The 26662-nt window shown below is 55.9% G+C and overlaps 2 protein-coding genes and 1 long non-coding RNA gene across 9 annotated transcripts; 1 reads left to right on the top strand and 2 right to left on the bottom strand.

Moving 5' to 3' along the window:
- Positions 1 to 22: 22 nt before the first annotated feature.
- On the bottom strand, positions 23 to 11635 carry LRCH4 (leucine rich repeats and calponin homology domain containing 4). Of its 2 annotated transcripts, XM_019030917.4 has the most exons (18): positions 11224 to 11635; positions 7658 to 7802; positions 7384 to 7510; positions 7120 to 7225; positions 3997 to 4133; positions 3746 to 3858; positions 3506 to 3605; positions 3169 to 3259; positions 3011 to 3087; positions 2844 to 2905; positions 2620 to 2736; positions 2433 to 2501; positions 2252 to 2355; positions 2054 to 2137; positions 1607 to 1692; positions 1240 to 1377; positions 1074 to 1151; positions 23 to 673 (listed from the first exon to the last, which is right to left on the bottom strand). In XM_019030917.4, the coding sequence occupies exons 1-18, from the start codon at positions 11441 to 11443 to the stop codon at positions 476 to 478; spliced, it is 2052 nt and encodes a 683-aa protein (XP_018886462.2). In that variant the 5' UTR covers positions 11444 to 11635; the 3' UTR covers positions 23 to 475. The 2 variants fall into 2 exon arrangements, with proteins under 2 accessions (XP_018886462.2, XP_055248983.1); XM_055393008.2 differs by lacking the exon at positions 2433 to 2501.
- On the top strand, positions 11632 to 26166 carry FBXO24 (F-box protein 24). 5 transcript variants are annotated; one of them, XM_055393009.2, is made up of 11 exons: positions 12322 to 12512; positions 13555 to 13674; positions 15304 to 15402; positions 15501 to 15684; positions 17012 to 17247; positions 18129 to 18363; positions 19732 to 19890; positions 20451 to 20572; positions 20924 to 21055; positions 25064 to 25234; positions 25567 to 26166. In XM_055393009.2, the coding sequence occupies exons 2-11, from the start codon at positions 13654 to 13656 to the stop codon at positions 25930 to 25932; spliced, it is 1725 nt and encodes a 574-aa protein (XP_055248984.1). In that variant the 5' UTR covers positions 12322 to 12512; positions 13555 to 13653; the 3' UTR covers positions 25933 to 26166. The 5 variants fall into 5 exon arrangements, with proteins under 5 accessions (XP_004045957.3, XP_055248985.1, XP_055248986.1 ...); XM_004045909.4 differs by lacking the exons at positions 12322 to 12512; positions 13555 to 13674 and adding an exon at positions 11632 to 12005; XM_055393010.1 differs by lacking the exons at positions 12322 to 12512; positions 13555 to 13674; positions 15304 to 15402 and adding an exon at positions 11635 to 12005.
- On the bottom strand, positions 14730 to 18286 carry LOC109027754 (uncharacterized). 2 transcript variants are annotated; one of them, XR_008681464.1, is made up of 3 exons: positions 18171 to 18286; positions 15537 to 15658; positions 14730 to 15409 (listed from the first exon to the last, which is right to left on the bottom strand). It is a non-coding gene; the product is annotated as an uncharacterized lncRNA (long non-coding RNA). The 2 variants fall into 2 exon arrangements; XR_010134701.1 differs by having other exon boundaries at positions 14730 to 15658.
- Positions 26167 to 26662: the final 496 nt, after the last annotated feature.

The following is a 26662-nucleotide window of genomic DNA, read 5'->3' as shown; positions in this document are numbered from 1 at the left end:
ACACACACACAGGCAGGGCGGCCACGGTCTGTACAGTTTATACACAGAGATAGGGACCCGGCCTGGGCCCCGAACCCCTACAAATATAGATCCTCTCTACAAAATAGAGATAATTTAGCCCCCCCATAGCAGCTGTTGGGGGGGGAAGGGGAGGGAACAGGAGGAAGGGGGAGACTCCAGCTCCTGCCACCCCTCACGGGGTACAGAGGGCAGGGGCAGGGGCAGGGCCGGCGGGGACATGAAGGCACCGTCAGCACTGAGAGGTGGGGACTCGTGGGGCTACTGGAGGGAGGCCAGAGGCTGGGGGCCCAGGGTCTGGGGGCACCAGAGTGGGGCCTCTGAGGTCAGCGTCTATGAAGGGGGTGCACTAGTGTCTTTGGTTGGGGCTGAAGGCACCGCAGGTGGGGTCGGGTGGAGCAGGGACCTTATAAATAGAGGGGAAGGGAAAGGGGCGAGGGAGGGCCGATTTTGGGGCCTAGGAACCCAGGAGCCGAGTGTAGGTGACATAGAGCAGCAGCATGAGGACCACGTAGAAGACGATGAAGCCGCCCAGACCAGAGGGGGGCCAGAGGGGCGGTAGGGCCTTGCCCCCCACCCGCTTCACGGCCTCCAGCGCGGTCCGCAGCCCCCGGGCAGTGCCCTGGAGGAGATCCGAGGGCGAGCACAGGTCAGCCTGGGGGAGAGGAGAGCAGGTGGACAAGGACAAGGGACAGACATCAGCAGCAGCAGCAGGACAGTCCCTCCCACCCCTGCCCTCACGTGCTGGGGCCAGAACCACGCCCACATGCCGACGTGCTGGGCAGGGGGAGTGCAGTGCAGGAGGAATGCAGGGCAGGGCATGTGCAGGACAGGTGACATGCAGGACAAGATGGGGCCTGCAGGGCAGGGGATGTGTAGGACAGGTGACATGCAGGGCAGGGGGCATGCAGGGCAGGGGGCATGCTGGGCAGGGCAGGGGCAGCCTGTGCCTTCATCTGAGAGCAGACACCCACTGCAAATGGAAGCCCACCATCCATGCCACATGCTCGGCTGAGCCCGGCATGCCACCACTCTTTAGAAAGCAGCCCCCATACCTCAGGCACCCCCATTTTTCGACAGGCTTCTAGAAAACTCTCCACATTCTTCCGAGCCTTGAGGGCACTGAGTTTTGGCTGGGGTGGGTGAAAGAAGAAAATGTGGTAAGGGAGAGGCCACAGGCGCCCCGGCCCATCCCCCACCTCTTCCCCGGCCCCAACTGACCACAGCAGGGGAGGGCACATGGATGAAGGGCACGGAGCGCGGCCGTAGCTGGTTGGCCAGCTGGCACAGGATGACCCCACTGGCCAGAGCCTCGGCCAGGTCCTCAGGCAGGGGCCGCTGCAGCCGGGACTCAAGGACCTGGCAGTGTAGACCACATAGAGCAGGGGTCAGGGAAGGAGAGGCGTCTGGGAGGCAGGGAGAATGGGGGGCTCAGGGCTAGCAGGGAACTTGTGCCTGTCCCTTCCTGTCCTCAGGGGAGGTGCCAGAGTGGGCACAAAGGATGTGGAGGGAGGCTGGTCCCAAGGACAGCAACACAAGGAGGTGCCCAGCCCAGGCCCCTGCCCACGCAGCTCCCGCCTCTGCTCACCTGGCGCAGCTGAGTCATTAAGTCCTTCTCATCTGGAACCTGGGGGTACCGCCGAGGTCTCAGGACAGAGTCTGGTGAGGAAGGGCCTAGGAGGAAAAGGGGGGCATGGGGGTGCCTCCACTGCTCACCACTGACTCTGTAGCTGGGTCCCAGTGGCCTGGCACCTACACCTCCTGCCTCTCTGCTTGTGGGATTTTTTTTTATTTCATGGAGATGGGGTCTCGCTATGTTGCCCAGGCTGGTCTTGAATTCCTGGGCTCAAGCAATCCTCCCACCTGGGCCTCCTAAAGTGCTGCGATTACAGGTGTGAGCCACCACACCCGGCTTGCTTGTGGGATTTTCAACGCAAAGGTACAACAGACCCAGAGGGCTCCCAGGGCAGAAGGGTGATGTAGCAGTTGGTGCTGGCAAGCACTGGGTCAGCACTGTGGAGGGCAGGACACCCACCTGAGCCACTCTGAGAGGAGGAACGGAAGAGGAAGCTGTTTGGTCTCTGAATGGAGCCAAGTGGCCGTGGAGCAGGTGCTGTCGCTGGGGCCGGAACCAGGGACACAGCGACAGGGGCAGGTGAGACAGGCATCCCCTCTCTCCCAACCAGCCCTCACCAACACAGGCCCCATCCTCCTCCCAAAATCCCTGTCCCACCTGGTCCAGCTATGGGAAGGGGCTCTTGGGAGGCGGGGGCAGGGGCGGGGGCTCCCTGCCCCGCTGCAGCCCCTGCTTGGGAGGCACTGGACTTAGGCGGGCCGCTGAAGAGAGACACAAGGGAATTAGAGGGATGGTCATAGGAAGAGGAGTGGGGAGGGGATGCTGGCAGGAAACCTACTTGTGCATGGCTTGAGTGGACACGGCGGCGGCCCCTCCCACAACAGCCCTGAGCCCTGGCTTCAAGAGGCTGGAACAAGGAGAGGTGGGGTCAGCTAGCCCCGAGGCAGAACGGCTCAGCGGGGCTCGGTGGCCCCATTTCCAGGGCTCAGTGTCCAGCAACAGCCCCGGGCGGCCCTGGGTCCCACCTATCCTTCCTCGGGGCTCCCCACGCCCCACTCTGCTGCTGCTGCCGCCGTTCCCGCTCCTGCCACAGCTGCAAGGTGTCTGGGCGCCGCCGCTCCTCCCCTGCCGGCTCCTCCCGCCTGAGGGACCAAGACAGGGCAAGAGGGGCAGACCCCGGGGTCAGGGAAGGAGGCGGTTGGGGGGTGGGAGGATCGGGCAGTGGCATCAGTTTGGGGGCTTGGGGTACCTGCTGCTTGGTGCCCTCTCCCTGTCCCCTGCCCCAGGGCTTAATTCGGGTGGTCGCTGCTCCTAAGGAGAGAACAGCAGAGCAGCTGAGGGCAGGCCTGTGCCCACGCCTGCCCTGTCCCCTCCTCCAGCTCCCCTCCCTTGGGAGAGGCATAGCTGGGCTCTCACCTCCACAGTGCCTCGCTCTTCATCCTCCCCGGGGACGTGGCTGTCGATGAAGTCAATCTGCTCAGAGTCTCCGTCCGCTGGGGAGGCCAGCATGTCAGCAAGTGAGCAGGGACCCAGGCCCTGGTCCAGCCCAGCTCCTGGCCAGCCCTGCTACTCACCTGAGCCATCCTCCTTGTGTTCTCTGGGCCCCCGGGGCTCCCGGGCCAGCTCTGAGATCCGGAATGACAGCTCTGAAAATTCATCTGTTGACTGTAAAGGCAGAGGCAGAGATGGGAGATGGCCTCTCTGTACATGGGGGCTCAGGACCTGGGGGGTCCTGTGTGGGACTAAGCTCAGGGTCTCTGCTGAGCCAGCCCTTCCCTGGGATGCTGGGCAGAGGGAATGAAGAGGACAGCTCCAGCCTCTGCCTGGCACCCTGCAATTTGGAGGTCCCCAGTTCAGAGGTGCTCTCCCAGGGCTGACACCCTCAATCTCCCATGGACAGGACGCCCTTACCTCATTTCCAGACCACCTCTTGCTGCCACTATCAACGCTGTGGAAGCCTGAGTCCAGCCCACCATCGTATCGATGTCCCGGAAATAGATCCTCTGCAGGGCTGGGGCCAGCCAGGCGGATCTGGTCAGCCTGATGCTGGACAACAGCCCCCCATCCTCCTGCCAGAAAGCAGGGGGTGCCTGGGGCCGGGAAGGGGCATTCAGTATCCCAGGGCTTCCTTCCTCCCCACCTAGGACTTACCAGGGACTGAAACTCGGGGGCCGAGAAGGGGCCAGGTCCCCCAGGGCCGACCCACGCTGCCCGGCCTCTGTGGACAAGTACTTGAAGATGTGAAGTTTCCCCTTCAGGCAGACCTGTATGCGGGGAAGCACACGCCAGGGAGTTGGCAGGGAGGGCAGCTCCCCAGATCCTGCTCAGCTATCCAAGGGGACCAACCCCACTCCTGCCTAGCCACACCCCTGTCCTCATGGCCCCCCAGGCACCCGCCTCACCTGGGCAGGTGGACTCTGCAGAGGGTTGCTGTCCAGCAGAATGACCTGCAGGTGCCTCAGGCGGCAGAAGGAGACTGGGATTCGGGAGACGCGGTTACAGGAGAAATCCAGGCGGACCAGAGGGAGGTCCCCCAGCTCTGGAGCAGGTGGGCAAGGGAAAAGTCAGGAGCATGCTCAGGGCTGTGGCCTCGCGCTCACTCCCTCACCCTTGGCTCCAGCTGGCCAGTCACCCTGGGCCCAGCACAGCCTCTCCCCTGGATGGCTCAAGTCATTCCCCGGGAAAAACCTCCCTGCTCCTCTCTCCACATGATTCTGGTCCACGGTCTAAGCGAGCCTCCCTGAGAGGGCCCATCCGGACATCAGCTCAGCTTCCCTGGGAAGGCCCATCCGGACGTCAGGTCCCGCCCAGCCCTGTCTGTCCCTCCTCATCTCCTCGCCTGCCCACTCCACACTCAAACCCACCCTCCATTTTCAAGTGATCAGCACAAGGCACAAACCCTGTTCAAACACCTCCTGTGACATGCAACCAGGGCTGCTGATGTTGAGCAGATTGTGGCCGCCCGGGAGTCCCCTCTCCCCAGCACGGGCCCAGCACTGCACCCTGCATGAAATGCTGCCTGCCCACAGGGAAAGGTGCCTTTTGCTCATCTTAAAAAGGCACAGTCTGGGACCGGCGCGGTGGCTCACGCCTGTAATCCCAGCAATTTGGGAGGCCGAGGCGGGTAGATCACAAGGTCAAGAGATTGAGACCACCCTGGCTAACACGGTGAAACCCTGTCTTTACTAAAAATACAAAAAATTAGCCGGGTGTGGTGGCGGACACCTGTGGTCCCAGCTACTTGGGAGGCTGAGGCAGGAGAATGGCGTGAACCTGGGAGGCGGAGCTTGCAGTGAGCCGAGATCGCGCCACTGCACTCCAGCCTGGGCGACAGAGCGAGACTCCGTCTCAAAAAAAAAAAAAAAAAAAAAAAAAAGGCACAGTCTGGATTCATGGCGGCCCTAAGCACAGAATAAAAACCACAGCTCCCTAACCCAGCATGAGGAAGGCTTCCACGACCTGGCTCCACCCGCGTTTCCCACCTCACTGCCCACCCCTCCAGGCCCTCAGCTTCTGAGCCTTCCCAGATGCTGTTTGCTCAGCTGGGAGAACTCCATTTTCCCCGTCCACGCATCTTTCAAGGTTCAGCTCAAGTGTCACCACCTCCTCGGTGGATCGTTCCAGACATCCCAGATTGGATGGAACTCATTGCTCTTGCCTCTGTCCCCAGGACATCTTGCTTGGATTTCTTTTTATGGCCCAGAGAGAGCCCTTCCTACCCCTTTTGACTGGGAAGGAAGAGGGCAGGTGCAGAAAGGGTCAGGAAGTAGGGAGACAGGGAAAGTGGATGACCACCTCACTCCCTCCTTGTTCTTCAAAACCAAGTTCACACTTGAGCATGGCACAGGCCTTCCTGCCATGCCTGGCTCACCTTCCTAACCCCATGCTTTGCACATGCTGGGTCCTCTGCCTGGATGCAGAAGGGTGGGGAATTCTCCTTCAATGTTCGGCTGCCACTGCGCCTGCGCCTCCGGTGAAGTCTTCCCCAGGCCCCCCACGCAGAGTCCAGTGCCACCTCCCTCTAGCCCCCGTCTGGGGAACCCCCTGACGGAACTTCCCTATGACTGTCTCTCCTCAAGAAGCCATTAAATCCCTAAGAGATGGCCCCAGATCTTAGTCACATCACCCGCATCTACCTGATCCCAAAACAGGAATCATACACACACAACACACACACATACACACACACACGAAAACCACACACACGCAAACAACACACATACACACAGACACAACATGCACAACACACATAAACACACACAACACATACACACAACCCACACAACACACACCTAAACACACACAACACATACAACACACACAACACAGACCTAAACACACACAACACATACAACAGACATAAACACACACAACACACACACAAAGACACACACAGACACAAACACACATACACATGCACACACAGACACACACACGACATAACACAGACATAAACACAACACACACACAAACACAGACACACATACACATGCACACACACACGACAATAAATAACACAGACATAAACAACACACAAACAGACACAGACACACGTACACATGCACATAGACACACAGACACATGCACAGACACAACACATACACATACACAAACACACACATACACACAGACACACACATGCACACAGACACACACACAAGACATAACACACACAGACACACACACATGCTGCTGCCTGCTGAACAAAAGGCATGCCTGCTTTGGGGCAGAGGCTATCAGTGCATCACAACAAGCATATTAAATGGGCCACCTGGGCTCTGGCACTGGCCCTGGCATCTCCGGGAGGAGTGGCGGAGCATCCCGACTCAGGTGTTTGAGAGCCCCTGCTGGGGTGAGCAGGGCTGCTGGGTGACCTTGAAGGCCCCTTCTGACCTTGCCAGTCTACCTGGAGCTGATGCACCCACCAGCTCCCCTTCTGTGCCTGTGTCCACGTTTCTAACAGAGCTGCTCATCTGCGCCCTGCCAGCATCAGAGGGTTGCTAGGTCAAGATCAAATCAGATCATTTACAGTTTGTTTTATATACTGCAAAAGCCTGGGCAATGAAGGTGTAATTCTCCTCTGAAGATTCCTGGCCTGTAACTTCTTCAAAGCACATACACTGTTATGGACTGAAATGTGTCCCCCAAAAAGTCCTCTGCTGAAATCCTAACCCCCAAAGTGATGGGATTAGGAAGCAAGGCCTTAGGGAAGGAATTGAGATCATGAGGGTGGAGCCCTCATCAGTGAGATTTGTGCTCCTTTATCAAAGAGGCCCCAGAGGGCTGTCTCTGCTCTCCGCCATCGGAGAGTACCACGAGGAGCCGGCAGTCTGCAGCCAGGAAAAGCACCCTGCCAGAAGCTGACCATGGAAGCACCCAGATCCTGAACTTCAGCTTCCAGAACTGTGAAAAATGAATGCCTGCCATGTATAAGCTACCCGGTCTGCAGTGTTTTCGTTACCACAGCCTGAGCCAACTGGGACGCACACACAAACACCTCCTCTCCAGTTCTTCATTCTTCTCACCTTCAGGCAGCGTATTGAGCTGGTTCCTCCGGACATTGAGGTCCCGCAGGGAAGAGAGGCCACACAGTTCCGAGGGCAGGGATTGGAGCTCGTTGCTGCTCACGTCCTGGTATCAGAAAGGCAGTGGGAAGGGGCCATGAGACCAGGCCCAGCAGAACCCACCCTCGCATCTCTGTCTTTGCTCCAGGCCCTCCCCAACCTCCCCCTAGAAGGTCCCGCTGCCTGGCTCAGGGGTCCCTTTCCTGGTCCCGTCCCCATCCTCACAAGCTGTCGCAGGCTTCCCAGGGTGCCGATGTCAGGGGGCAGGGCTCCCAGCTTGTTGTTGCTGACGATGAGGACCCTCAGGGGCAGCTGGCAGATGTAGGGTGGCAGCAACGACAGCTGGTTTCGGCTGTGGAAGGGAGAAAGGCAGCGGACTGGCTCCCCAGGCATGGCATCCCAGCACTGCCATCCTCTCGGGGTCACTGGGTGGGTCACTCAGTAGTACTTGAGACTGAGAAGCACACGCTCCCACGTGGCCCTGGCTCGGCCTCCCTACCTGAGGTTGAGGTAGGTGAGGGCTGTGAGATTCCCCAAGGCTGGGTTCAGGCATCTCAGGCAATTGTGGTAGAGGCTCAGGCCCTCCAGGGACACCAGCTGGCACGCCGCCTCGGGCACCTCGGGAAACCGGTTCCGGGACAGGTCTAGGGAAAAGGAGGTGTCGGGGAGAGTTGCGGAAAGGCCCAGCCCTGGACAGGACCTTCAGTCCCCCCAGAGCCGGCTGCCCGCTCCCTCACCTCCACACCTAAAGATTCAAGGCCATCAACGTGGCCTCCCAGGAGAGATAACAAAGCCTTCTGCCAACGGGAGCACATTCCAGGCGTGACCAGAATGGCACAGGGAAGGCAAAGGCCTTAGCGTCACTGGGCTAGAGAAGCCTCAGACTTTGGGGTTGGGGAATGTCAGTGGAGGGCTATCCTGGAGAGCAGCTGGAATCTCTAACTCCTGTGGTTCCTGTTCAGAGATGCCAGGTGAGGCGGAGGACAGAAGGTGAGAGGAGGGGTCGGTGCTCATGGGAAAACAGTAAGGCGAGGGGCTGGGGGGCTCCCGGAGGGAAGATGGGAAACCCCTGGGGCAAACCACAGGGAGTGCCCATCCCTCCTCGGGGCCCTTCTTCCCTACTCCAGTGTGTTTTCAACACGGGAAAAACCACAGGTCACTCTATCTTGGTTCTAGAGATAAAGTCCCCAACACCAGACGAGTTTTTCGCCAGCCCCAAGGACCAGCAAGCCAGGTCCAAAGAACCATAAAGTTACTGATTCCCAAGGGCTGGGAGGGAAGGGCAAGAAGACCTGGTTGGAGATGGGAGCTGGAGTTCCCAGGTCCCTCCCATCTGGGCTTCTCTGGCCCAGGGCAGGCATCCTTCCTACCCTCTGCTAGCCCTAGCAGCCCGGCTCTGCTTCCTCTCTTACTGACACAGACTTCAAGAGATCAGCAACTGTGTGAGCATCTCAGGCATGGCGAGGGTGGAGAGTGTGGGGGGGGGCTGGGGTCTACAATCGCCCTCTTATCTGGAGCACCGCCTTGCTATGCGGAGGCTGGCAGCCTCGGGACTCCCTGTAGCACGGAGCCACTAACGGCTTAGACCTGGAGAAGCCTGCCTTTCTGTTTCCTCGGCCCAGCCTGTCCTGGTAGGGGCCCAGGGCCCGTGAGGGGGAGTCCCAGGCCACAGACCTGGTGAGCTTCTCCAAGGGCCCTTCTCAGGGAAGGGCAGGCCAGCAAAAGCAAGCAGAGGAGAGAAGCCGGGTATATCCCCCAAGGAAATGAGTCTTGTGACAGGAAATGAAGTAGAAACAATCTGTCAGGTTCTGGCTCTGGTAGGCCCCGTGTTTACCAGGGTGGATGACAGCCTGATGCCCCGGGACCCCTTTCTCTTCCTCTCTGCCCAGCCCTGGTGCACAGACAGAAGCCCTGGCCTCGGAGATGACCGTTCTGGAGAGGGTGGGGGGAAGGCATCTGCCCCTCCCAGCCTTGCCTCCACCTGCCCGCTTTCTCTGCAAATGTGTTTGTGTGTGTGCATGTGGACGAAGGGGGTGGAGACCGAGTTCTCAGAGTTCTGATGGGGTAGGCGGTGGCGGGGACAAAAGCTAGGAGCGGAAGGGAGCTCAGGCAGGAGGCAGGGCACTGGGGGCACAGGATGTGGTCTGGGAGAGAATGAGCTGCACTTCTCCTTTGCAAGATGGCCCCTCCCCGCCACCTCAGGATTCTTCCTACTATCACCCCAGGGAGCCTAGTCCAAGGGAGATCAGGGACCCAAGACATAGGCGATACGCAGCGAAGACACTCAGAAAGAGATGGGAGACGGGAGGGGAAGGCTCAAGGCAGTCCGGGAAGCAAGGCACTGATGCTTTTCGTCTGCTTGGAGGGCGAGGAGAGATGGAGGGCAGGGTATGGGCAACTGTATGTTTTTGTCACTTCCCCTTTCTGTCCCTGCTTGGGGAGAGGGGACAGAGGAGAGAATTCTGGACAAGAGGGACCCACTTGGCCTAGAACCTGGGCCCTGTGTAGAGAGTGGGGCAGAGGAGGGTTCTTGGGAAGCTGGGATTTCCGCCCCCCACAAGCTCACAGGAGCACGGCTGCACCCTGAGCCGGAATGCTGGGGGAGGAGGGGGCAGGGGGCGGGAGCTGGGAGGGGCCGGGGAGCTCCGGGTAGTTTTCCCCAAGAGTCCACACAGGGAGAGACAGCCTAAGGAAGTAAAGAATAACATTTGGTCTTTGTCAAAAAACAACCAAGGGGGAGGGGAAGGGAACAGACAGTGAGTGTCACACAGCTGCTGAGGTCAATCTGGAGTGTGGGGTTAGGTGGGGGTGGGAGGGAACAGGGCTGTAAGGGGCAGGAATGGCTCCTGGAGCTCACTCATTCCCCATCTCACGTGTTGCAGAGCAGGCGAGATCAGTGGGGAGGTTTCGACTGGTTCTCCCCAGAAGAGGGAAGAGGGTGTGTGCCAGTGCTGGCCTGAGTGTTCCCAGGTGAGCAGGCACCTGCTTAGGGAGAAGTAAGCACTTTCCTCCAGCTCTGGTCCCCCACCGTGCAGATGAGAGGAGGAAGAGGCCTGGGCTGGGGTGAGGCTTCGGGAATGCAGTCCTCCTCCCTGATCCTGATCCCCACCCCCAGCTGCCGGCCCAAGGTCATAGGCTGCCTCCTGAGTAGCTGAGGCCTGACTCACCTGTCACAGTTAAGTCCCCCACCCCCTACCATCCACAGACACCAGGGTGGAGGGTGCATGGTTGGACAGATCCTGCGAGTGGAGGCGTGGAAGGACAGTCTCTAGGTGGCCAGCACTCCCAGCTAGGAGATAAGATTTCCTTCCCTCCAGCAACGGCCTCAAGTCCCTCCCCCGGGGGAAAGCAGAAACTGAAATGGGAATTCTAAGATCCCTATGAGGTCACAGGCTCCACAGTGACTTCACAGGCTTAGGGAGGAGGAGGAGGAATCTCAGATAAGCGGGTTGGGGATAATAGGCGGAAGAGCTCAGGGAGAAAAGAGTGAGGGGAGGTAGAGATTTGCTTCTTTCCCATAGGCTGGAGAGCTGCGTGGACAGTGGAGAGGGCCAGGACCTTAGGGGGCGGGGTTGCGGCACAGAAAGCAGAAACCTCGGGCTTAGGGGCCAGTCACTGGGAAGGGGGTGCCCGGGGCTGCTCAGATCTCGGTGGGACGGGGTTTAAGAGGTGTAGATGAAGAGGGAGAGAAAGCAGTTATTAGAAGAGCTCGTGGGGACTGCTTCATAGACCGATTGGAGCTGAGGTTAAGAGATCATGTAAATAAGCCAACCAGGTGAGGGGCGGGACCATCCTACAGGTGCGCAGATATGCAAATAAAGAGAAAGGAGGAATCTCTCCCAACGCTCGGAGGCGCAGGGCGTTCTGTGCAAACGAGAAGCACGTTCATTGTCTAGGGGGTTCTCAAAGATGGGAGAGGGTGGCTGCAGGTTTAGGGCAATCAGGAGGGGCAGCAACCCGGGCCGCCAGGTGAAGGGGCGGGCCCGACTCCCGGGCCGGGCGGGGCCCAGGGTGGGGCTATGCAAATGAGGGACCCGGTTGGGCCCGGGGCCCGGCTGCACTCACCAGCCTGGGTGATGTCTGACAGGTCGTAGCTACGGGCCGCGCCCCGGGGGAAGTGCTTCAAGCGCCGGTTAGACAGGTTCAGGGTCCCCGTGGCCACGGCCTCCTCTAGGGCCCGCTCTGCACTGCGTCTCCCCGGCAGACCTGGAGACCCGGGCACGGAGGTCGTGGCTGCCGCCTCCTCACCCCCAGCGGCGAGTGGAGCCGCTACGGCCGCCGCCATCCGCTCCCGGCGGCTCCCGCTGCCTGACTGACGGGACGGGCCGTCCCTCCTTCCCCCACCCCCTCCTTGGAGCCGCCGTAGTTGCCTCAAGGGGGAGGGAGCGGTGTCCGGGACCCGACGGACCAATCGTGGCCCCGAGACGCGTCAGAAGCGGCCAATCAGAACCCGTCAGTGGGGTGGAGCTCCGGCGCCGGAGTCTGACGAGAGAAGGGAGGGGAACAAGGATAGAGCGCTCGCCAACGGCCGACGCTCCAGGCCGTCCCGCCCAGCGCAGCCGCACCCAATCACAATGCTCAGATCGGGAGGTGGAGCCAACCAGGTCCAACCAAGAGGAGGGGACACCGGCACTCCACTAGCAGGAAAACGGGCCGAGGGACAGCAAGCAGGGGGTGCCTAGTCCTCGTCCCCAAAGACCAATCGTAAGCCAGATATAGGCGAGTGACTGTCAAGAAGGCCAATTAGAGCCTCCGAAGGGAATCTGGACCTGCCTCTTCTCTGAGGGACGGCTCTACCTACCAATAGCATGGGCGAGAAGGCGGTCCCTTTGCTAAGGAGGAGGCGGGTGAGCTAGAACTTTAAGACTGAGGTTAAGAATGAACGCGGAGCCCCTGGCCGGCCGGGAACGCAGTTCGCCGCTGCAGTGGCGAGTGCGAGCTGGACGTGTTAAGGGGCTAGCCGGCGTCCAGGGCTTGAGGGGATTCGGGCGACTGCTTGAGGCCAGTGCACTGGCGGTTGTCGCAGCTGAAGGGGCAGCGGGGGGACCTCCGACTGTGAAGCCTCTGGCAGGGGTCTCGGGACCCCCGGGCTGGGGGCGGGCGGGGGGCTTCCCAGAGCCTGGAGATGCCCAGCTCGAGGAGGGAGGGTGTAGGTGCAGCGTTGCACCCGAGGAGCTCCCCTGGACAGGAATGGAGAGGGGACCAGACCAGGGGGTTTTAGAGGCTTAGAAAGGATCTCACCGCCTAGAACACGCCCTTGGTGCTACGAATGCAGAAACTGAGGCAGAGGGAAGTTGATGCGTTAGCAAGAGCGAACAGCAAGTTCCTGACAGCTGGCTTGCTCTAGAAACCAGGTCTCTGGATCCTCCACGCACAGCCCTTTCCCGCTCCCTCAGTTTTCACAATGGATGTTTTCACTCCCTTCCTCTTCCTCCCTCCCTCCCTCTCCCTTCCGTTCCCTTCCTCTTTTTATTTTTTTATTTTTTTATTTTTTGAGATGGAGTCTCGCTCAGTCGCCCAGGCTGGAGTGCAGTGGCGCGATATCGGCTCACAGCAACCTCCACTGTCCGGGTTCAAGCAATTCTCCTGCCTCAGCCTCCCGAGTAGCTGGGACTACAGCGCCCGCCACCACACCCGGCTAATTTTTTGTATTTTAGTAGAGACGGGGTTTCACCGTGTTGCCCAGGCTGGTCGCAAACTCAGGAGCTCAGGCAATATGCCCTCCTCGGCCTCCCAAAGTGCTGGCATTACAGGCGTGAGCCACCGCGCCCGGCCTTTTTTTTTTTTTTTTTAAGAAGGTCTGATTCTGTCGCCCAGGCTGGAGTGCAGTGGTGCAGTCATGGCTCACTGCAGCCTTGAATGCCTGGACTCAAGTGATCCTCCTGCCTCAGCCTCTCAAGTAGCTGGGACCACGGGCGGCACCACTGCACCTGGCTAATTTATTTTCAATTTTTGTAGAGATGGGGTTTTGCTATGTTGCCCAGGCTGGTCTCAAACTTTTGACCTCAAGCGATCCTGCCTCTGCCTCCCAAAGTACTGGGATAACAGGCGTGAGCCACCGCACCCGGCCCACAGTGGACTTTTTCTTTCTTTTGAGACAGAGTCGCTCTGTTGCCCAGGCTGGAGTGCAGTGGCTTGATCACAGCTCACTGCAGCCTCAACCTCCCACCTCAGCCTCCCGAGTAACTGGGACTACAAGCACGCATCACCATGCCAGCTAATTGTATTTTTTGTAGAGACAGGGTCCTACTATGTTGCCCAGGCTGATCTCAAACTCCTGGGCTCAAGCAATGCTCCCACCTTGGCCTCCCGAAGTGCTGGGATTATAAGCGTGAGCCACCAAGCCTGGCCCACAGTGGACTTTTTCTATTCACAACCTCTCGTTTGCCTCCTGAGGTGAAATGGAGTGGATAAAGGGGACCCAAATGCAAGAAGAATGGAAAATACCTTTCTGTCTACTTGGAGATCTTCCTTTCTAAGTGGCATGAGTCCCTAATGCAGTCCCCTCCCTATGTGGTAGGTTGCCCAGAAATAAGTCACTGAAGTTGCTTTCTCCTTAGTTCACATCTCAGAGGTTGATATTCCTGAGTAGTTGCTGAAGTATTAAAATTCCATCTCAGGCATCCCAGCCTAGCTATGGCTAGGCACCATACATAAGGGAATTTGGGTGGTCAGTCTGGTGCAGTCAATGAACGGATCTGTGACACTGTGTGGTGAGGGCTGGTGGTCTGGCAGGATGGGACTCCTTTGAGCCCCTGCAAGAGCCAGCCACTCCTTGGATTTCTTGGTGTAGATCTGGCCTGATCGGGACAGACACAACCCTGACCCCTGCTGTTTCTCCTGATAAATGTCACCCCACATAAGACAAAGCTAATATCAGAGACCCTGGGAGAAATCCTAAGCTTTCAGAGGAAATCCATCCCTTTCTCCCACCTTAATAGGTTGTCCTTTATACATGCAATGATGTTACTGTCCCTCAGGAAAGCAAAAGCAGTCTTCTTTCTTGTTTGTTTTTTTTGAAACTGGGTATCATTCTCGCCCGGGCTGGAGTGCAGTGGCACGATCATAGCTCACTGCTGCCTCAAACTGGGCTCAAGCAATCCTCCTGCCTCAGCCTCCTGTGTAGCTGGGACTACAGGGGTGCATCACCACGCCTGGGTAATTTTTAAGTTTTTTTTTTTTTTTAATAGACGCAGGGTCTATGTTGACCAGGCTGGTCTTGAACCCATGGCCTCAAGCCATCCTTGCACCATGGCCACCCAAAAGTGCTGGGATTTCAGGCGTTAGCCACCGGCACCAGGCTGCAGTCTCCTTTTGGATGTGTTTTTTCACAAGTCTAAAGAGTTTGCTGAATCATTTGTGAGCTAACGATTATTAGCACAGTCACCTCTCCATCTCACCTGTCAAACTGAGTTTATAGTTTTTTGAGTCTATACTCTTGAGCTACCAATCCCTAGAGGCCTTGGCCTGCTGAAATGTGAGGAATTCACTAGTGTTTCTCTACAGAGTTAGTGCTAAAAGGGCCTCAAATAGGAAAACCTTCTCCTGCTCCCTGAAATAAAGATGTCACCTACCAGTAATTCACACTTTATTTCTCCAGTAAAATGCATATCCCTTGAGCCATGTGATGGCTAGAACTGAGCTAGAACCCAGGAGCTGTCTAAGAGATGGGTCCTGGGCAAGATTAAAGGGAACAGGTCACAGTGGCCAAACAGTGAGGTCACAGAGAGGTTTGTTAGCCCCAGACTCCATGGGGGAGGGGCCTAGGAGGCAGAGGGGCCTCAGAGGTCCCCCAAGCCTAGGCTGGGGACATGGTGTGGGAAAGCCAGCAGGAACGGGGGGCCAAGGGCCTAGGAGACAGGAGGGCAGGAGCAGGGAGGGGGCAATCAGGATGGTCAGGGGAAGCCAGAGAGGGAAGCTGCAAAAATTCACCAGGCTGTGTGGACGGGAGGAGGGGCTCCGGGTGAGGGGGATTGGCCGCAGGATATCGGGAGGAGTTATTTGGAGAAGTTAGGGATGGGTCTGGAGAGAGGGGGAGGACATAACTGCACCCAGCTAGAGTCAGATGAGCCCCAAGGTAGGCGGAGAGAAGGGAAAAAAGGATGTGGGACCCTCATGGGACCCTATGCACCCCTTCTTGGGTAGGTGAAGAGAAGCTGCCCTTCTTGTGGCTCGGAGCTTGGGGTTGAAGAGAAGAGGGGGAAAGGGAATCCGATTTCCATCCAGTTGTTCCCCCCAGAGCTGGTGAGTCCTTGGGGAGGGGGATTGAGAATAATAGGATTGGGGGCCAGACCACCGAGGGGCCACCAATGACTCCCCGCTTCTTCCCTCCTCCCTCCCAGGTGGAGCATATCATCTCATTCCTCCCAGTCAGAGACCTTGTTGCCCTTGGCCAGACCTGCCGCTACTTCCACGAAGTGTGCGATGGGGAAGGCGTGTGGAGACGCATCTGTCGCAGACTCAGTCCGCGCCTCCAAGATCAGGGTTCTGGAGTCCGGCCCTGGAAGAGAGCTGCCATTCTGAACTGTACACCTTCCCCAAAACCTCCCGTTCTCCTTGCCTCTGTCCCGCCTTAGCCTTCCTGCTCTCTAAAGTCCCCTGATGACCCCCACACTCCCAACAGTGCTTCCAGGGCCCCTTTCTCCAGAAGAAACGGGTCCAGTTCAAACGTTCTCCCTTGAGTACTTCCTCCAAGTGTTCGGAATCCACCCACAGCCCCCGTTAGCGGCCTCCCTGCCAAGTCTCCCTCTGTACACAGACACTTCCCGCTTTTTCCCTAGAGGCATCCCTCACTACCCAAACCTGGAGTTTTCCCTCCTCTAACCCAAGGCTTCTGAACTCACTGTTGATATTTTGGGCAAAATAATTCCTTGATGTGGGGAGCTGTCCTCTGCATGGTGGGATGTTTAAGCAGCAACCCTGGCCTCCACCCACCAGATGGCCAGCAGCATCCCCCTTAATTGTGACAACCAATGTCCTTGAAGGACAAAATCACCCCTAGCCTGAGAACCATGCCATAAACCCTCTTCCCCTCCAGGGATCCCCCAGAGTGTACTTCTTACACTCACTGGGAGATTAAAAGAGAAGGGGGACCCAGAAAACAGATCCAAAGCTAGGGGTGAGGGAGGATGACCGGCCTTCATCGATCATTCCTTTTCACTCCTGTTTCTGTCTCTTCTCTTTTCTTTCTTTTTTTCCTTTCTTTTCTTTCTTTTTTTTTGAGTTTTTTTTTTTTTTTTTTTGAGACAGGGTCTTGCTCTGTCACCCAGGCTGGAGCACAGTGGTGCCATCTTGGCTCAATGCAACTTCCACCTCCCGGGTTCAAGTATTCTCGTGCCTCAGCCTCCTGAGTAGCTGGGATTACAGGGTCCCGCCACCACACCCGGATAATTTTTGTATTTTTAGTAGAGATGGGGTTTTGCCACGTTGCCCAGGCTGGTCTCAAACTCCTGGGCTCCCAAAGTGCTGGGATTACAGGCGTGCAAAAATTCACTGAGCTGTGAGGATGGGAGGAGGGGCTCAGGTTGAGGGGGGTGGATGCCGCACCCAGCCTCTGTGTCTTTATTCTTAGAGTTTTCCTCAACATCACTGACACAAGGTTGCACCAAAGAACTGCTCACTAAGAAGCAAATGTTTGACCCTGGGCTGAGGTGGGGTGGAGACTAAAGTTCACATGTCGAGTATAATCTAAGCTTATTTTCCACATCTCCTTCATAAGGGGTCTGTTTGTTCCCCTGTCCTGGGGATGGGGAGGAACTACAAACCAGCGTGTCTGAGAAATCTACCCAAGCTCCAACTCATCTCCCTCGTGTCATCTCATCCCTTGAACCTTCCATCTCCTTCCTTCCTCCAGACACGAAGGGCCTGTATTTCCAGGCATTTGGAGGCCGCCGCCGATGTCTCAGCAAGAGCGTGGCCCCCTTGCTAGCCCACGGCTACCGCCGCTTCTTGCCCACCAAGGATCACGTCTTCATTCTTGACTACGTGGGGACCCTCTTCTTCCTCAAAAATGCCCTGGTCTCCACCCTCGGCCAGATGCAGTGGAAGCGGGCCTGTCGCTATGTTGTGTTGTGTCGTGGAGCCAAGGATGTGAGTAGCAGAACCCTGGCAGCTGAGAGCCCACCTGTATTAGTCCATTTTCACACTGCTATAAAGACGTACCAGAGGCCGGGTGCAGTGGCTTACACCTGTAATCCTAGCACTTTGGGAGGCTGAGGCAGGCGGATCAGCTGAGACCAGGAGTTCAAGACCAGCCTGGCCAACATGGTGAAACCCGTCTCTACTAAAAATACAAAAATTAGCTGGGTGTGGTGGTGGGTGCCTATAATCCCAGCTACTTGGGAGGCTGAGGCAGGAGAATCGCTTGAACTTGGGAGGCAGAGGCTGCAGTGAGCCGAGATCGCACCCTTGCACTCCAGCCTGGGCAACAAGAGTGAGACTCTGTCTCGAAAAAAAAAGACATACCTGAGACCGGGTAATTTATAAGGCAAAGAGGTTTAATTGACTCATAGTTCCACATGGCTGGGGAGGCCTCAGGAAACTTACAATCATGGCAGAAGGGAAAGAGGCACGTCTTACATGGCAGCAGGCGAGAGCGCACAAGCAAGAGCAGGGAAAACTGCCTTATAAATCCATCAGACCTCGTGAGAACCCACTATCACGAAAACAACATGGGGGAAACTGCCCCCATGAGCCAATCACCTCCCACTGGGTATTACAATTCGAGATGAGATTTGGGTGGGGGCACAGAGCCTAACCATATCGCCACCTCTCTTTTGAGGACCCAGGCCCCCATCAGTCTTGCGGTGTCTTTCCTAAGACTTCTGCCCTCCCACATAGGAACTTGAAATCAAGGGCTCATTTCCCAACTCTGGACCCAAGCATTTCACTTCCCACCCCGGGATCCAGCTGCCCCAGCCCCATCCCATTTTGAAACTCTAGATCCCAGACGCCCTCATCTTTTCCCCCAGTTTGCCTCGGACCCAAGGTGTGACACAGTTTACCGTAAATACCTCTATGTCTTGGCCACTCGGGAGCAGCAGGAAGTGGTGGGTACCACCAGCAGCCGGGCCTGTGACTGTGTTGAGGTCTATCTGCAGTCTAGTGGGCAGCGGGTCTTCAAGATGACATTCCACCACTCAATGACCTTCAAGCAGATCGTGCTGGTTGGTCAGGAGACCCAGCGGGCTCTACTGCTCCTCACAGGTGTGGCCCAAAGCAATGGCTTTTGCAAACTGTTTCCTGCAGATTCCTCAGACCCTGCTGCAGAGGAGGGGGAGGGAGGCCCCTCAGACTGGGTTCCATATGCCACCTTATCCTAGTCTCCATCTAAACAGCTCTGCCCTTCTCTGTCTCCTAGTCTAGGATTCTGCTTAATATTTTATATGAATAAAAGGCCCTGTCCGGGTGCGGTGGCTCACACCTGTAACCCCAGCACTTTGGGAGGCCGAGGTGAGCAGATCACCTGAGATGTGGAGTTTGAGACCAGCCTGGCCAACATGGCGAAACCCCATCTCTACTAAAAAATACAAAAATTAGGTCGGGCGCGGCAGCTCACACCTGTAATCCCAGTTTTTGGGAGGCCAAGGCGGGTGGATCATGAGGTCAAGAGATCGAGACCAACATGGTGAAACCCTGCCTGACTCTACTAAAAAAAAATACAAAAATTAGCCAAGCATGGTGGCGTGTGCCTGTAGTCTCAGCTACTTGGGAGGCTGAGGCAGGAGAATCCCTTGAACCCAGGAGGCAGAGGTTGCAGTGAGCCGAGATCACGCCACTGCACTCCAGCCTGGTGACAGAGTGAGACTCCGTCTCAAAAAAAAAAAAAAAAAAAATAGCCGGACGTGGTGGCGTGGACCTGTAGTCCCAGCTACTTGGGAGCCTGAGGCAGGAGAATCGCTTGAACCCAGGAGGTGGAGGTTTCAGTGAGCCGAGATTATGCCACTGCACTCCAGCCTGGGTGACAGAGTGACTCCATCTCCAAAAAAAAAAAAAAAAAAAAAAAAATCAGATCTCTCCAGCTTCCATGCCAACCACCTCACTATACTCCAAACTGCTCCCTACTTTCCCAATGTCCTTTATAGTCAACCACATCCCCAGGCCTGAGACCCTTTAGGCTTTTTCTTAAAATATTTTTTTTCTTTTTTGGAGCAAGGTAGAGATGGGATCTTGCTATGTTGCCCAGGCTGGTCTCAAACTCCCTGCCTCAAGTGATCCTCCTGCCTTGGACTCCCAAAGTGCTGGGATTACAGGTGTGAGCCACCACACTTGACCACCTCTAAACTTCTGAATGCCAGGCAGGGCCCTCAATCCCCAGACCTCTCACTCAAATTGGATTCTAACAAATCTGCTAGATTTTTCTCTGTGCTCATCTCTCATGCTGAAGTACTTCCCTGATTTATGGTGGGAACTGGAGTCTGGGGGACTTGGGGTCACTCTTCCCTTATTTCTTTCTCAGCCCCACTCTAGGGCAGTAAATGTGTCACCCATATGGCCTAGGGAGTCTCTTGGGATGTTTATGTGGATATTGGAGAATCCCCTCCCCAACTAATTGTCTGCTTCCCCTACCCCCAGAGGAAGGAAAGATCTACTCTTTGGTAGTGAATGAGACCCAGCTTGACCAGCCACGCTCCTACACGGTTCAGCTGGCCCTGAGGAAGGTGTCCCACTACCTGCCTCACCTGCGCGTGGCCTGCATGACTTCCAACCAGAGCAGCACCCTCTACGTCACAGGTATGGACCACCTCCCCCCGGCTCAAGCCCGCAGCCTTGGTTAGACCCTCCAAACATCGACACCCTTCACCCTTACTCCAGCTGCATGGTGAACCCCTGAGGGCATCCTAGTGAAAAGATGTGTTTAGGGCCGGCATGGTGACTCATGCCTGTAATCCCATCACTTTGGGAAACTGAGGCAGGTGAATCACCTGAGGTCAGGAGTTCAAGACCAGCCTGGCCAACATGGCGAAACCCCATCTCTACTAAAATACAAAAATTAGCTGGGTGTGATGGCAGGCGCCTGTAATCCCAGCTACACCAGAGGCCGAGACAGGAGAATCACTTGAACCAGGAGGTAGAGGTTGCAGTGAACTGAGATTGTGCCACTTCGCTCCAGCCTGGGCAACCGAGGGAGACTCAGTCTCAAAAGATGTGTTTTCAGTTCCCAGGCATCATAGTTGATGCATTCCTAGTGGGTATGAGACTCCTTGGATCTTGTAGCTTTCATCCCAGGTGGGGCCTTATCCCTAGGAAATGGGTGCCCAAAGCTGCTGAGCTGAGGGCTCCTGACCCCCCAGACCAGGGGGGAGTGTATTTTGAGGTGCATACCCCAGGGGTGTATCGCGATCTCTTTGGGACCCTTCAAGCCTTTGACCCCCTGGACCAGCAGATGCCGCTTGCTCTCTCACTGCCTGCCAAGGTAGGCTCCTGGAGGGACGGGGCAAACCAGAGGGGTGGGGCTGTAGGGATTGGAAGGTCTGAAGTATTATAGGAATCAGATTATTGATCCAGAGGGGCAGGGGATCCCCAGGGAGAGGTATGCCAAAAGAGATCAGCTGGGGGCTCGGTGCGGAGGGAGGCTGAGGAGGGAGTATCGCTTGAGCCCAGGAGCTCTAGACCAGCCTGGGCAACATAGTGAGACCCCATCTCTAAAATATATATATAGAAAGAGATCAGCTGGGGATGGCAGGTTAGTGGCTGGGAGACTCTGGAACTCAGAGTTCCTCTGGAGGGAATGGAATCCCTATCCCCTTTCTATCTTGCACGCTAGATCCTATTCTGTGCTCTTGGCTACAACCACCTTGGCCTGGTGGATGAATTTGGCCGAATCTTCATGCAAGGAAATAACAGATACGGGCAGCTAGGAACAGGGGACAAAATGGACCGAGGGGAACCCACACAGGTGAGACTATTTCCCAGCAACTCTCATCCCAACCCCTTTCCTCCAATTCCCTAACCCCCAGATCTGTCCACTTCTCCAGATTCCACAGAATCCAGTTTCTGTTCCTTTGGGAAGTTAAGCCACTCAATATGTAATGCCAGTGGTACTGCCCCATGTCTTACCCAGGGTTGGCACTACGAGGTCCATTCTGTGCAGTGCACACTGTAAATGCAATAGGAATTTAGTGAAGGGGTAGGGTGGGTGACCTGGGCAGGCTAGAGACTTCTAGAAGAGGTAAGATGTGAGCAGGGGCCGGGTGCAGAGGCTCACGCCTGTAATCCCGAAACTTTGGGAGGCCGAGGTGGACAGATCACTTGAGGTCAGGAGTTCTAGACCAGCCTGGGCAACATGGTGAAACCCCGTCTCTACCAAAAATATAAAAAATTAGCTGGCTGTGGTGGCACATGCCTGCAATCCCAGCTACTCAGGAGGTTGAGGCAGGAGATTCTCTTGAACCTGGGAGGCTGAGGTTGCAGTGAGCTGAGATCGTGCCACCCTACTCCAGCCTGGGCAACAGAGCGAGACTCTGTCTCAAAGAAAAAGAAAAAAGATGTGAGCAGGGCATCGTGGGTTACATAAGACTTAGGTAGGGACAGAGAAGGCATTCTGTGTGATGAGGAGGGGGATAGGCACGAAACTTGCACATACCTGGGACAGTGACAAGACGGGTCTCACTAAAGCACAGAAGGCATCTTGGGAATCACTGAGGTATGAGGTGGTACAGGTGGGCACAAGTTTAGAGAGGTGTAGATTTGGGGAAGAGTCACTGCAGGTTCTGGAATAGGAGAAGGCAACCCCCAAGAGGTGACTGAGAACGTGTCAGGAGCCTTGTGCAGAGGAGGCCAAAGAGGGGAGCCCGCCAGGAGGCTGTTGAGTGATGACAGCACTTGAGACAAGCGCCTGGTGCTGCAACAAGAATGGGAAGGAATGGATGCAGGAGCTATTTGGGAAGAAAATGAATAGGGCCTCAAAACTGATTAGATGTAGAAGAGAGGGGTATAAGACAGAGGTGGCTCTGGAAGAAAGATATCTCACACCTGTAATCCCAGCACTTTGGGAGACCAAGGTGGGCGGATCACTTGAGCCCAGGAGCATGAGATCAGCCTGGACAACATGGTGAAACCCTGTCTCTAGAAAAAATAAAAAATTAGCCAGGGGTGGTGGTGGGTGCTTTTAGTCCCAGCTACTCGGGAGTCTGAGGCACGAGAATTGCTTGAGCCTGGGAGGCAGAGGTTGCAGTGAGCCGAGATCGTGCCGCAACATTCCAGCCTGGGCAACGGAGAGAGACTCTGTCTCAAAACAAAACAAAACAAAAACCACACTCAACTGGAAACGTCTAGCTGGCAATTAGATTCTACCTGGGAACATGGTTGAACAGACAGAAGTAGAGACTGAAAAGCAACTCTGAGAAGTAGGCCCCATGGTAGACAGGGGATGAAGAAGAGGTGCCTCTAAGACAGGCCGTGCACCCCTCTAACACTGTCCCAGAAGCCACATGAGAAGGAAGTTCCAAATGGGGTGGGTGGCAGGGTTAATTGATGGTGTGACAATGTAAGATACATTTACTACTGACATGGAAAAGATAGTCATGCCATATTTTTAGGTGAAAAAGACTTTTATGAAATGGTTTACATAGTACCATTTATTTTTATTTTTATTTTTATTTTATTTTCAAGATAGAGTCTTGCTCTGTCTCCCAGGGTGGAGTGCAATGGCGCGATCTCGGCTCACTGCAACCTCTGCCTCCCAGGTTCAAGTGATTCTCCTGCCTCAGCCTGCCAAGTAGATGGGATTACAGCACCCACCACCATGCCTGGCTAATTTTTGTATTTTTAGTAGAGATGGAGTTTTACCATGTTGGCCAGGCTGGTCTCAAACTCCTGACCTCAGGTGATCTGCACACCTTGGCCTCCCAAAGTGCTGGGATTACAGGTGTGAGCCACCACACCTGGCCCCATCCCATTTTTTGTTTAAAAATACACAACTTGCCCATCATGGTGGCTGACATCTGTAATCCCAACTACTCAGGAGGCTGAGACAGGAGGATTGCTTGAGGCCAGGAGTTGAAGGCTGCAGTGAGCTGTGATCACCACTGCACACCAGCCTGGGTGACACTGAGACCCTATCTCTAAAAAATAAAAAATATACAATTTATGTGGATTTGTTTGTTTAGCCAACAGTGAAGAATATCTAGCAAGATGTTAATAGTAGATGGTGGGATTTCCAATGATTTTAAAATTAATTTTTTGCTTGCCAATGTTTCATAATTTTTCTAGAATGACCATAAATTACTTATCAGTGTCTTCAGAATTAAAGCGCTAACAGGCTCAGGAGAATGAGGGGGCAGAAGATGCCCTGGGATTTAGCCACTGAGAGGCCAAGTGCCTCTAGAGAGAGCATGTCAGTAATGTAATAGAGAGAAAAGCGAGATCCCAGGGAGGTGCTGGAAAGACTGGCTGTGGGAAGGAACAGTAATGTGGTCAGCCTCAGATTGGTCATGTAACCAACTCTGCTGCTTAAGAGAGAGAGGCAGGAAGTGGCAGGAAGCAAGTAGAAGCTTTTTTTTCAAAAACAGGGTGGCCATTTTGGAAAAGAATTATGTGATAAGTTGAAAATGCTAGGCTAAGCATTTCAACTAGCTCACACCTGTAATCCTAGCACTTTGGGAAGCCAAGGCAGGTGGATTGCCTGAGCCCAGGAGTTCGGGACCAGCCTGGGCAACATGGTGAAACCCCGTCTCTACTAAAATACAAAAGAAATTAGCCAGGTGTGGTGGTGTGCACCCATAGTCCCAGCTACTCGGGAGGCTGAGGAAGGAGAATTGCTTGAACTGGAGAGGCGGAGGTTGCAGTAAACTGAAATCGTGCCACTGCACTTCAGCTTGGGCAACAGAGCGAGACTCCATCTCTACAAAAAAAAAAAAAAAAAAAAATGCTAGAGGCTGAGGTGGGAGGCCCGGAGTTCGAGATCACCATGAGCAACATAGTGAGACACTATCTCTATAGAAAACTTAAAAATTTAAAATTTAAAAATTATAGGCACATGCCGGGTGTGGTGGCACACGCCTGTAGTCCCAACTACTCAGGAGGCTGAGGCAGAAGAATGGCTTGAGCCCAGGAGGTCAAGGCTGCAGTGAGCTATGATTGCACCACTGCATTTCAGCCTGGGCAACAGAATGAGACCCCATCTCTAAAAAAAGAAAAGAGAAAATAAAAATGCTAGAGTGGAGGCTGGGCTCAGTGGCTCACGCCTGTAATCCCAGCACTTTGGGAGGCCGAGGCAGGCAGATCACCTGAGGTCAGGAGTTCGAGACCAGCCTGGTCAATATGGCAAAACCCCTTCTCTACTAAAAATACAAAAATTAGATGGGTGTGGTGGCAAGGACCTGTAGTCCTAGCTACTTGGGAGGCTGAGGTGGGAGAATCACTTGAACCCAGGAAGGCAGAGGTTGCAGTGAGCCGAGATCGCACTGCTGCACTCCAGCCTACCGACTCTGTCTCAAAAAAAAAAAAAAAGAAAGAAAGAAAGAAAGAAAAGATAATACTAGAGCAGGAAGGGACGGATAGTGGAAGGAAAGTCCTTCCTCAGGGTGGTGTTGGGGTCTAACCTGGAATTGCACAAGAAGCAAGTCTCCCCGAGGTTGGCAGGCAGGATGAGAGGCTGGACTGGCATAGACGGGTGGGCTGAGAATGAGGGGTATACCACAGCAGGCCCTGGGCTCAGGCAAGGAGCTGATTTTCTGGGGGCATAGATGAGGTACCAACAGAAGTGCAAGACCCTATGTGACCAGTTAGAGTATGGGGGCTGCAGGGTTCAGCAGGGCAGACCTGGGGCGTGGGACAGTGCTGGCTCCCATTTCCTCCTCCCCAGTTCACATTCTGCCCCGAGCCTTCCAGTCAACCTTTTCCCACCCCAGCCCCCCAGTCCCTTGGTGCTCCCTGCTCAGGGACCCTGGCCATGTGTTCCCAGGTTCATTACCTGCAGCGGCCCATCACCCTGTGGTGCGGCCTCAACCACTCCCTGGTGCTGAGCCAGAGCTCAGAGTTCAGCAAGGAGCTGCTGGGCTGCGGCTGTGGGGCTGGGGGCCGCCTCCCAGGCTGGCCCAAGGGGAGTGCCTCCTTCGTCAAGCTCCAAGTCAAGGTCAGAGCGGGGTCAGGGGAGTGGGCACCCAGGGAGGATGAGAGCCATGAACCAGGAAGCCCACAGGCTGTAGCTGGGGCTCCTGCAGGGACCCAGGGGGTCCCATTTCCCTAGCACCACCCCACCTCCCTCCTCTGCTGCACACCACGCTCTCTGCTTTCTCCCTTAGCAGACTGTGCTGGCCTTGCCCAACCTCACACACCCCTGGGACTTAGCTGGCTCAGGGCTGGTGTGAGAGGGAAGAATGCAATAGGCAGATTAGCCCGGGCACCCTGGGAAACCCTGCAAGGAAAGCACCATTCAGCCATGCCCCCTTTCTCTCCTCCTCCAAGGTCCCTCTGTGTGCCTGTGCCCTCTGTGCCACCAGGGAGTGCCTATACATCCTGTCCAGCCACGACATCGAGCAGCACGCCCCCTATCGCGACCTGCCGGCCAACAGGGTGGTGGGGACTCCCGAGCCCAGCCTGGGGGCCAGAGCACCCCAGGACCCCGGGGGGATGGCCCAGGCCTGCGAGGAGTACCTCAGCCAGATCTACAGTTGCCAAACGTTGCAGGACCGCATGGAGAAGATGAAGGAGATCGTAGGGTGGATGCCCCTGATGGCCGCACAGAAGGACTTCTTCTGGGAGGCCCTGGACATGCTGCAGAGGGCTGAAGGAGGCGGGGGTGGTGTAGGGCCCCCAGCCCCTGAGACCTAATCCCCCTCATGCTAGCCTAGTCCCTGGAGGGAGTCCGGCCCCAGGCCAGGGACTAAGGAGCAATGACCATTGTACGCATGCGTGTGGGAAGGGGTTGCTAGGGGGTGGGGACTGCTAACCAGGGTAAGACAGGGAATTGTTTTGTAAAATGTTCAGGGGGCTGCCCAGGAGGGGCCCCCAACCTGACTATCATGGACAAGAGATTTGATGGATAGAATAAAAGGCTGCAGCGAGGCCTGGTGTGGAAGCCTTGGGGGCTGGGAGGGACGGGGCAGGGATGGGGTGGGTGGGTGCCCGGCTTGGTGGGTGCAGGAGGGCAGGAGCCCAGGCAGGGGCAGGCAGCACAAGCAGCTCCAGGTCTCAGGTGCAGCAGAGCTGATGCTGCCTGAACCCTTCACATTGTTGTCCACTCCCTGCTCCCAAGAGCACACCTGGTTGTTTGGACTGGGAAGTTCTGGCCCTACCTTCTGGAACAACTCTATGCACAGATGCTCTTGGCTACCCCACTGGGATCCCCTGCCCACTAGACTTGTCCCCATCCTGAGGCAGCCTGTTCCTCCTGACCCCCGAAAGCTTCCCACCCATCTCCCTTCAGCCTGAAGCCAGCCCCCCTCCTCTCTTCCTTCTGTTTACCTCCCAGGTTTGGGCTCTATTTTCTACTTCCACCTCTTCCTGAGTAACAAGGACACTCCCTTCATCCACACCCCATGCCTCCTGCCTTGCTTCCTGT

The sequence above is a fragment of the Gorilla gorilla genome, chromosome 6 (genome assembly GCF_029281585.2).
Source record: "Gorilla gorilla gorilla isolate KB3781 chromosome 6, NHGRI_mGorGor1-v2.1_pri, whole genome shotgun sequence".
Lineage (NCBI taxonomy): Eukaryota > Metazoa > Chordata > Mammalia > Primates > Hominidae > Gorilla > Gorilla gorilla.
Note: the sequence above shows the minus strand (reverse complement) of the source record. Positions and strands in the feature narration are given on the sequence as shown.

What these genes read in the sequence shown, in the direction of transcription:
- FBXO24 (XM_019030919.3), top strand. Translation starts at nt 14,909, where the DNA reads ATGGGGGAGGGGCCTAGGAGGCAGAGGGGCCTCAGAGGTCCCCCAAGC. An exon ending in CTCTCTCACTGCCTGCCAAG is followed by an intron (nt 20,573 to 20,923) that starts GTAGGCTCCTGG and finishes CTTGCACGCTAG; the next exon opens with ATCCTATTCTGTGCTCTTGG. An exon ending in ACCGAGGGGAACCCACACAG is followed by an intron (nt 21,056 to 25,566) that starts GTGAGACTATTT and finishes TCCTCCTCCAAG; the next exon opens with GTCCCTCTGTGTGCCTGTGC.
- LRCH4 (XM_019030917.4), bottom strand. Translation starts at nt 11,443, where the DNA reads ATGGCGGCGGCCGTAGCGGCTCCACTCGCCGCTGGGGGTGAGGAGGCG. An exon ending in CTCACCTACCTCAACCTCAG is followed by an intron (nt 7,511 to 7,657) that starts GTAGGGAGGCCG and finishes TCCCTTCCACAG; the next exon opens with CCGAAACCAGCTGTCGTTGC. An exon ending in AAGAGCGAGGCACTGTGGAG is followed by an intron (nt 2,906 to 3,010) that starts GTGAGAGCCCAG and finishes TTCTCTCCTTAG; the next exon opens with GAGCAGCGACCACCCGAATT.